The sequence below is a fragment of the Amphiprion ocellaris genome, chromosome 24 (assembly GCF_022539595.1).
Source record: "Amphiprion ocellaris isolate individual 3 ecotype Okinawa chromosome 24, ASM2253959v1, whole genome shotgun sequence".
Lineage (NCBI taxonomy): Eukaryota > Metazoa > Chordata > Actinopteri > Pomacentridae > Amphiprion > Amphiprion ocellaris.
In genome coordinates, this window is record NC_072789.1 from 19,188,115 (window position 1) to 19,198,878 (window position 10,764).

Sequence of the window (10,764 nt, forward strand, 5' to 3'; positions counted from 1 at the left end):
AACTCTACGAATGACTAAAAACTCTACGAATGACTAAAAACTCTACGAATGACTAAAACTCTATAAATGACTAAAAACTACGAATGACTAAAAACTCTACGAATGACTAAAAACTCTACGAATAACTAAAACTCTACAAATGACTCAAAACTCCACGAATGACTAAAACTCAACGAATGACTAAAACTCTACGAATGACTCAAAACTCCACGAAGGACTAAAACTCTACGAATGACTAAAACTCTACGAATGACTAAAACTCTATGAAGGACTAAAGCTCTACGAATGACTAAAGCTCTACGAAGGACTAAAACTCTACGAAGGACTGAAACTCTACAATTGACTAAACCTTGATGTCCGTTGTTGTCCTGCCAGCCGGGAATTGGGGCGTCCTCGGACTCCGACCCTCGCGGTGATGTGGTGGACGGTGGTCGGACGGCTCTGGACAACAAGACGTCGCTGCTCAACACTCCGTCGCCACGATCCTTCGCTGGGCCGCGGTTCAGAGAATACAACCCTTATAACTACAGCGACAGCATGGACAAGGCCACCCTGAAGGAGGCGCTGTACGAGGACGCCGTGGAGAGAGATGGTGGGGTTCAGCACTTTATTTATGTTCGGCAGGTCGAGTCGTCAAAGCTGAAACTTTATTATGTTTCCTCTGCAGGACGCCGGCAAGAAAGCGTGGAAAACAAGATCCTGAACCCTAAAAGCTTCCCAGGTAAAAACACTTCCACACATTTGAAACAGCCGACTCAAAGTTGTTTAAAGTGACTCAATGTTGTCTAAAATGACTCAAAGTTGTTTCAAGTGACTCAAAGTTGTTTAAAGTGACTCAATGTTGTCTAAAATGACTCAAAGTTGTTTAAAGTGACTCAAAGTTGTTTAGTGACTCAGAATTGTGTAAAGTGACTCAAAGTTGTTTGAAGTGACTCAAAGTTGTCTGAAGTGACTCAAAATTTGTCTGTGACGACTCAAAATTTGACCAAAAAGACTTGTGACGTAAATCCAAAATGACTCTAAATGTGTCCAAAATGAAGCATAATAGTAAAAAACAATACGCGAAATTGTCCAAAAAGACATAAAACTTGTCCAAAATGACTCGTTTGTCCAAAAGACTTGAAAGTTTGAATCAATTTTGCCTCAAAATTGTCCAAAATGAGTTATATCCTGTTCAACACGTAGAAATGTCTAAAATAACTTGTCCAAAGTGACAAATTTGGTCTGAAATTACTTGAAATTTGACAGAAAAGACTTGAAACCAGCTCAGAATTACTTGAAATTTGTTCAACATTACTTGAAACATCTCTGAAATGATTCTCTACTTGTTCAAAGTGACTCAAAATTTACTAAAATGACTTGAAACTTACCTAAAATGGTTTTGAAATTTATCCTGAATTATAACAACTTAAAATTTGACCCAAATGCTCACCCAAATTCAATTTGTTTAAAATGACTCAAAAGACAACCAGAAACGTGTCTCCAGATGTGAAACCTGTTGAACGTCTGCTATAACGAAGCCCTTTGTTACTGCAGCTGGTCCTGCAGAGCAGCTGGAGCTGGTCGGGGGGCTGCTGAAGGATCTGTCCCAGGGCCAGGCACCGGACCGGGGCCCGGAGGAGCGGCGGGGGACCCTGCTGGAGCTCCTGAAGGTGGCCCGGGAGGACAGCCTGGTGGTCTGGGAAGAACACTTCAAAACCATGCTGCTGCTACTGCTGGAGACTCTGGGAGACAAAGACGTGAGGAGAAACACCTCCAGTGTCAAACTGGTCCATCACAAACTTAAACAGAATCTGGTAGCTTCACACATCAAACACTGAATTCACGTATCAGTCTGAAGCACGGCGGTGGCAGCATCATCATGTGGGGATTCTTCTCGGTAAAATTGCTAACAGTCTCAGGAACTATTAAAGATAAAAAATGGTGTTTCTCATCATGTCAGTGATTTAGAATCTGTAATATTAAACAAGCAGATCAAATATTCTCTGATCGTGGTTATGATCATGAGTTGAAATAAGAAAAACATGGTACAAATGACTCAAAGTTGCCCAAAATGACTCAGAATTTTACCACACTGACTCAAAAATTGTTCAAAATGGCTCAAAATGTATCCCAAATTACTCAATTAGTGTCTCAAATGAATTGAAATTTGTCCAAACTTGTTCAGAATTTCTCCAAAATTGCAAAGAATTTCACCAAAATGACTGGAGAATATATCCAAAGTGAAATTTGGCTTTAATTTCTTAATAACATAAAATTGTAAATGAATTCAAACCTGTCAAAAATGACTCAAAGTTAATCATCCAAGATTACTGTAGATTTGTCTAAAATTATGTGAAACATGACAGTAATGTTTTGTCCAAAATTACTCTGAATTTGCCCAAAATGATGAAACAGGTCTCAAAAAACACAAAAAATTGTCTAAGATGACTCCAGGCTTGTCCAGCATTATACAAAATTGTCCAAAAGTGCATGAAACTTGTCCAAAATGATGCAAAATTGCCTGAAATTTTCAACATGTGTTCAAAATGACTCCAAATATGTCCAAAATGATAGAAAACATGTCAAACAAGACTGAAAATGATCTATAATGATTCCAAGCTTGTCCAGAATTACCCTAAATTTGTCCAAAATGATGTGAAACGTGTTGAAAATTATGTACAATTTGACCAAAGTGACCTGAAGTTCCTCCACTGTGACTCAGACTTGTCTGAAACACTGAACACATTTTATCTAGATATCCATATTTTGTTCTTTGTAGCTTCCAGGCAGGTCAGAGATGGTGGGACTGTGATGATTTAAGCTGGAAATGTGATGATTTAAGGTGGAACAACTATTTTCTCAGCACACAATCCGAGCCCTGGCCCTGCGAGTCCTGAAGGAGATCCTGAGGAACCAGCCGGCCCGGTTCAAGAACTACGCTGAGCTCACTATCATGAAGACACTAGAGGCCCACAAGGACTCCCACAAGGAGGTGAGGTCGTGGACGGACAGGGCGCCACCTTTAGCTAGGCAGATATGTGTAAATGGGGCTAAGAATTGGGAAATTTTTGGTACAAGCATGAAACTTGGCATAGTTATTGTCCATGGTCCAAAGAATATTTTTGGATATGGAGCCAAAAATCTAAAGGCTCCTGTCAGCCACGGCGGCCAATTTCAAAATGCCTTGCATGAAACTAAAAGTAAAATGATGTTAGCAATGTTTTTAATGGATTTTTTGACCTGGAAAACATGGGTGTGGACACCAGAATCCTGCCTCTACTATTTACAGAAGTCAAGATATGGGCATGAATAGGAGTTTGGTGGCCATTTTGAAAATCAAAGTGGCTGCCACATCACAATACTACAACCAGATGATCCAATGATGTCAGGAATGTTTTTAATAGATTCCTTGACCCTGGAACATGGATTAAAACACCAGAATCATGCCTCTGCAAGTATCAGGGGCCAAGATATGTGCTCAGTAAATTTCAAATGGCGGCCATATTTAAAAATGGCTGCCTCGGCTGACAGGGGCCTTTAGATTTTTGGCTCCATATGCAAAAATATTCCCTGGGCCATGGACAACAACTGTGCCAAGTTTCATGCTTGTACCCCACAGTGCACATTTTTTCACATATCTGCTTAGCTACTTCAGGTGTTTCATGCTAAAGCTAAACTGTGGTCCTCAGGTGGTCCGGGCAGCCGAGGAGGCGGCGTCCACACTGGCTGGCTCCGCCCACCCGGAGCAGTGCATCAAGGTGCTGTGTCCCATCGTGCAGACGGCCGACTACCCCATCAACTTGGCCGCCATCAAGATGCAGACCAGAGCCATTGAACGCATCGCCAAGGAGCCGCTGCACCTGCTGCTGCCAGACGTCATACCTGGACTGCTGCAGGTGAAACGTTTGGACCAATAATCAGCCAGGAAAGAGCCCGTCTCAGCTCATCAGTGGAGCCTTCTGCTCGATTATCTACTTTTTTTCAGTTCTAAAGTGTTTTTTATCTTCTGCAGGGCTACGACAACACGGAGAGCAGCGTGAGGAAGGCCAGCGTCTTCTGCCTGGTGGCCATCTACTCTGTGATCGGAGAGGAGCTGAAGCCTTACTTGGCTCAGCTGACCGGCAGCAAGGTCCTCCAGCTCTTACTGTCAAATTACAGGAAGCATTCATCTAGAACTAGAAAACTAAACCTGAAAAGGATGTCCACATCAAAGACGTCTTCTGGGAATGTGACAAAATCTACTGGGTCAAAAATATACATAGAGAAAAGGTCATATTTGGTTCAGTGTCCCTTCTGGTTTCTGTCCACAAGCTTCTGGTTGATCTATACCTACCGTCATGCATGGAGGTGGCAGTATCATTGTACTATCAACTTAACTGACTCAAGTCTGACTTGTTTCTTCATCCGTCAGGACTTTGGGGAGATCAGTCTAGAACCTTCATTCCAGCCTGATGGAACCATTTCTTTACCACATCTGATGTGTGTTTGGGCTCATTGTCTTGTTGAAAACTGTGTCCAAGATCAACCTTCTGCTGATGGTTTTAGGTTTTCCTGAAGAACGTGGAGGTAATCCTCCATCTTCATTATTCCATTTACTTTGTGTAAAGCTCCAGTTCCACTGAGCATAATACTGCCACCTCCATGCTTGATGGTAAGTTTGGTGTTCTTGGGGTTAAAGGCCTCACCTTCAGTTTTTGTTCCATCTGACCACAGAACTTTCCTCCAGAAGGCCTTTTCTTTGTTCATGTGATCAGCAGCAGACTTGAGTGGAGCTTTAAGGTTCTGCTTCTAGAGGAAGAACTTCCTTCTTCATGGATCCTCTCAGCTCATGTTGATGTAAAACCCTGTGGACACTGACAGCTGTGTTCCAGCAGCTTCGCATTCATTCAGACCTGCTTTCTGATGATTCTTGGTTGACTCTTGACCATCCTGACCAATGGTCTCTCAGCAGCAGGTGATAGTTTGTGTTTTCTTCCTGATGGTGGCAGTAACACAACTGGACCATGAACTTTATACTGACAAACAGATGTTTTTGGATCTGAAGCTGCTTTGAAATGGCTCCAAGTGACTTTCTGACTTGTTCAAGTCAATGATTTGCTTTTTCAGATCTTTGCTGAGTTCCTCAGACTTTCCCACTGTAGTGGTTGAGTCTAATGAGTGGATCTAATGGGTTCTATTTAAACTGGCTTAGAGGAGTCAGCAGCTGTAGTCGATCCTAATCACTCACAAGAAGTTAAGCGTCCATGAAATTAAGAAAAATTGATGAACACAACTTTCTACATCAACAAAACTGATAATTCAGGTTACTGTATGTGTATTTATGATCCAACAGATGTTATCATATTTCCAGAAGACTTTTGATAAATCTATGAAAGGACTAAAATACCTGATGAGTGATGGAGTCATTGGAATCTAAAGAATACCGTGTTGTACGTGGTTTTTACAGTGTCAGTCCATCTATTAAACCTGCTAGACTCTGTAGTGTAGTTTAGTTGGTGAAGGAGCACCGTGATGGAGACTTCTGCTAACCCTGCTGCTGTTTCTCTTCTAGATGAAGCTGCTTAACCTGTACATCAAGAGAGCCCAGACCTCTACCAGCAACAGCAGCAGCTCCTCTGACATCTCCTCCTACTGACTCCACTAGGGCCTTCTCATTCCTGCGGCCGTTGCTGGTGGGAGGGTGTTCTGTGTCGGACCGGGCCCCGTGCCTCCACCATCCCATCATGAAGAGCCTCCACCGTTAGAGTCACGAGCCTTAAGACTTCCTAGAAACCATTTTTAAAACCGCGACTGAATGTGAGGAACAGAAAATGTTCTCACAAAGACTCGAGGTGAGTTTGACGAAAAGTTTTAGCGGAGCTTCCTCGAAACTATCAGGGTTTTTATCCTTTGATTCACTTCCCTGAGCATATATACATACAGAAACGTTAATATTTGGTTCAATGTCCCCTCTGGTTTCCGTCCACAAGCTTCTGGTTGATCTTGGACTCCTCTCGACACTCGACCTACCGTCAAGCATGGAGGTGGCAGTATCATTATACAATCAACTTAACTGACTGAAGTCTGAGTCAGAAAGACGTCAAATTTAAATTTGTCGTCTTTCTGACTTGGTTCTTCAGGTTCTTGATGGGTTTAAGTCAGGACTTTGGGGAGACCAGTCTAGAACCTTCATTCCAGCCTGATGGAACCATTTCTTTACCACGTCTGATGTGTGTTTGGGCTCATTGTCTGGTTGAAACATCCAACCATGTCCAAGATCAACCTTCTGATGATGGTTTTATGTTTTCCTGACGAATGTTTAGGTAGTCCTCCTTCTTCATTATTCTGTTCACTTTGTGTGAAGCTCCAGTCCCACAGAGCATGATACTGCCACCACCATGCTTAATGGTAGGTTTGGTGTTCTAAAAGTCTAAGACTCATCTGAAACCAGTCCTAAAAAGTGTAAAACCAGGACCAAAATCAGATTTACACCATTTTAGAAGCACTTCTAGAAAGCCCCAGAGCATGATACTGCCACCACCATGCTTGATGGTAGGTTTGGTGTTTGTTGGATTAAAAAAAGCCGAAGACCCACCTAGGACAGTCTGAAATCAGTCCTCAAAAGGTCTAAAACCAAGACCAAAACCAAACCTACACTACTCCTAAAAAAGTCCAAAAACTGCCCAAAATACAGTCTGAAACCAGTCCTTAACTGGTTGTAAAAACCAGTTGTAAAGCAGTCAACCAACCATTTTTTAAACTTGGTTCTGAATCTGAGGAGGTGAAAATGTTCTCACAAAGACTTGAGGTGAGTTCGATGAAGACTTTTAGTTTTTCCTCTAAATTCTCAGTGTTTTTCTCCTTTGATTCACTTCTCTGAGCGACGTTTTGCTTTGACACATCAAACCTTATCGTAAGCTGAATGTAAAGATCTCACCTGTTCCTGAAATACTGCCTGGTGGATCCGCCCTGGACCGTCCTCCAGGCTTCCAAGGCTGGATTCAAGAGTTGACGAGTCGAAGGTTCTGCCGTGGGAAGAATGTGAAGTTCATGTCAGTCTGCTGCGATCGATCATTTGGCTGGCCAATGATTTAAAGCACTACAGATAGAAATATATATATTCAAAGCAAGTTTTATTATATTGGGCCCAAGTAGCAGCAGAAAATATCAGTGTTGTTATTTAAGAAACCATTTTTCATGTGTGAAGGAACCAAGAATTCTGTCTGTGCGACTCTTACCGGATGGATTTCCATTTAAAAACGCCAGCCAACTACAGGTTACTGCAAAAAACTGGAGATAAATGAGATATTTTACAGCTTAGTCATCGTCGAATTCAAGTGACAGCTGGTTAAACTGGATAAAACTCGTTATATATCTAAAATTCATTGGAAAACTGCTGGACGTGGCTTTATGCTGCAGTTTCGGTCGACGACAACACTACTTTCATTGGAATATCCCAACAAAACTTTATTTTTTCTCGTTTCTTTGTGCGTAAAAGATAAATTTGTGGACTGTAATTGTAAGATAACTCAAAATTGATCTCAACAAACCAAAAAAGTTTCAAAAATGACTCAAAACTAGATTTAACTTTGAGAATTTGAGATTTTTTTTGTTTTTACAGGATCTAATTCACTTATTTAGTAATTTTTTCTGTATATATTTACTAAAATTGTCTAAAATGTCTTAAAATATGTCCAGAGCAGCAGAAAAGCATGTCTTTTTAATGTAATATCACAATAAACCTCAGTTTTTTCTCTATTCTTGCCACGTAAAAGATACATTTGTTGTGGACTGTAATTGTAAAACAACTCAAAATTGATCTGAACAAATCACAAAAAAAGTTTGAAAATTTGAGATTTTTTTTTGTTTTTACAGAATCTGATTAACTTACTTGGTGTGTTTTTTAAAAAATATATATTTAGTAAAAATTCTTAAAATACATCCAAAACCACAGAAAAACACATTTTTTAAAATGTGATATCCCAATAAAACAATTTTTCTTGATTCTTTTCATGTTCAAGATAAATTTGTGGGCTATAGTTGCAAAATAACTCATAATTGGTCTGAACAAACCAAAAAAAATTTTTAAAAAAGGACTTAAAACGTGTCTAAAATGACTTTAAACGTGTCCAAAACTATTAAAAACTTTTCCACGAGTCAAAATGAGATTTTTTGCTTGAGAATTCGAGATTTTTTTGAGTTTTCACAGAATCTAGTTAACTTTTATTTTTTTATTTTATATATATATATATATATATATATATATATATATATAAATATATAAAATAAAATAAAAATTATTTATTTATTTAAATAATGTCTCAAAATATGTCCAAAACTGCAAAAATGCGTATTTTTAATATAACATCCCAATAAAACTTGTTTTTTATCTGTTCTCAGTTTCATGCTAAGTTTTATTAGCGGACCTGCTAATGTTAATGTATAAATGTATGTTTCTTTTTCCACTTTCTCAATCCAAAGGTAGAAATCTGTCTAGAAAAAAAGCCCCATTCCGACGGTTGCATGGATTTAAAGGACTAAAAAGATGCTTTTAAATGGAAAACCAGCCGATAAACGTCGCATCTGGTGTATTTCTGCTGTAAATATTTCAAACCACTGAAAGGTGAATCTGCTGCCGAGTGGAGACTACTGTTGGTTTCATTCCTAAATCCTGTCAAATATCTGATGATGATCTTAAACGTTTTAAATCAGCTGCTTTTGTTGGGAACAAACTGAACCGAATGTGAGTCCCTCCGAGACTTCCACCGGAAAAATGTGAAATATTCCCAACGTATCCGAAGGTTCGGATGATCAGAACGTCAGCAATAAACTGTGAGGAGTTTCCTCCTCACTTCCACAACCGACGTTCTGCTGCTTGAAACTTCATCGTCCTCAAACCAACGAGGAGCCGGAGCTGGAACCATTCGTCGGTTTGTTGTGACGCTAAAAATGAAGCTACAGTTTGGTCAGTGTGGACAAAAACAACTCCAAAATAGTGCAAAATTTCCTAAAATTTGTGTAAAATATTTTCAAAATTGCACAAAAGTCTTCGAACCTTGTCGAAAATTACTGAAAATCAACCAGAAGTTGAGCAAAAGGCCTTGCAGTTCGCTCAGAATTACTCGAAATTTGTCTAGAAGCACTTTGTAACCTTGTCAAAAACAGATATTAGACTGAAAATCTTCCGAAAATGGTGGAAAGTTGCCCAAAACTGTCCCAGAATGACCAGAAATGTCTGTCCAAATAGACTTGAAATTTGTCCAGAAATACTCAGAATTTGTCCTAAACAACCAAAAACGTCTTAAATAAGTCAGAGTCTGTCCTAGAAGACTTAAAAGTTGCACAACATGCCTTGAAATTTGTCTGAAACAATTCAAGCCTCATGAAAATCTGTTACAGAGACACAGAAGGAAAAAAATGAGACACAAAGTAACATGAAGGTACAAAATATGACACAAACAAAACAACACAAACAAGACCTAAAATGATAAATTAGAGAAATGAGACAAAAAAACACAACAAATATTGAAAATGACAAAAAAAAACAACTGGACAAATAAAGACAAACGAGACATAGAATGACAAAAGGTAGATAAATTAGTGCAAAAACAACAGAAAGGAGACAAAAAATGAAGAAAACAAGACATAAAGTGACGCAACTTTGACAAATTAAGAAAAAAAATGACAGAAATGAGACACAAAATACCAGAAATAAAAATCTAAATTACAGAAACTGGACAAATTAGGACATAAAACGACACAAAGGAGACACAAAATTATAAAAATTAGACAAAGTGAGACATAAAATGAGAAAAATTAAGACACAACACGATAAAAAATGAGACAAATTAAGACACAAAATGACAAAAATGACACAAATTAAGACACAAAATGATAGAAATGAGACAAAACAGAAAATGATAAAAATTAGACAAATTCTAACATAAAATGACACAAAGCCGACCCAAAATGGTAAAAATGAGACAAGTTTAGACATGACAAATTCAGAGCCTAACTGGGTTTCAGTCGGTTGTTTCAGCAGGAAATGGAGTCTGAAGTTAAATAAATTAAGTTGTGATCTCCTGTAGCTTCTGATTTTAACGTCTCAGCAGAAAGTTTGTCGGCCTTATTTCACTCTGCGACTGTTAAACCATGAGTTTAAACTTTAGTTCCTCCAACAAACCAACAACGAGCTTCTACTTCCTCATTTGGTGCCTTCGGCTGCAAACTAACTGGAGCCTGTAAATACGCTGAGTTCTGCCCGCATGCTTTTATTTTGGTAGCTCTACTTCCTGTGTATATATTAAACATTTGGTTCTCACCTGTGATAGAATTTACATGAAATAAACGTTCACACTTCACGTCTCTGGGTTTTTATTTACTTTATTAGTATTATTGTTGTTGTTTTGTCTTTTTACTTTTTTACTTTTTACCTTTATGCCATTTGAAGGTAAGTTTCTCCCAACACAAACCAAATGCACAAATTTGACAAAAAAATATAACAAATTAAGACAGAAAACAGCAAGAGGTAGACACAGACTAACAAAAATAAGGCTGACAAGACGTAAAATGACGATTAGACAAACTGAAACACAATTAGACCCCAAATACCAGAAACAAGACTGAAAATGACAAATATTGGACAAAGTAGGACATAGAACGACACTAAGGAGGCACAAAATGGTTAAAGTTACACAAATAACACAACGAAATGAAGCACAAAATGACAGAAATTAAACAAATGAAAAACAAAGCACCAGAAAAAAGACTGAAAATTACAGAAATTGAACAAATTAGGATGTA

General features: G+C 38.8%; 1 protein-coding gene across 23 annotated transcripts in view; it reads left to right on the forward strand.

The window, feature by feature from the left end:
• The window catches only part of LOC111572686 (CLIP-associating protein 1-A-like), a 78,434-nt gene extending 68,112 nt beyond the window's left edge, over positions 1–10,322 (forward strand). For all 23 annotated transcript variants that reach the window (XM_055008551.1, XM_055008553.1, XM_055008550.1 and 20 more), the window contains 7 exons: positions 376–592; positions 668–721; positions 1,537–1,739; positions 2,846–2,974; positions 3,672–3,878; positions 3,995–4,111; positions 5,534–10,322. In XM_055008551.1, the coding sequence (XP_054864526.1) occupies positions 376–592; positions 668–721; positions 1,537–1,739; positions 2,846–2,974; positions 3,672–3,878; positions 3,995–4,111; positions 5,534–5,617 (1,011 nt within the window). In that variant the 3' untranslated portion in view covers positions 5,618–10,322. The remainder of the gene's footprint in view (positions 1–375; positions 593–667; positions 722–1,536; positions 1,740–2,845; positions 2,975–3,671; positions 3,879–3,994; positions 4,112–5,533) is intronic.
• Positions 10,323–10,764: the final 442 nt, after the last annotated feature.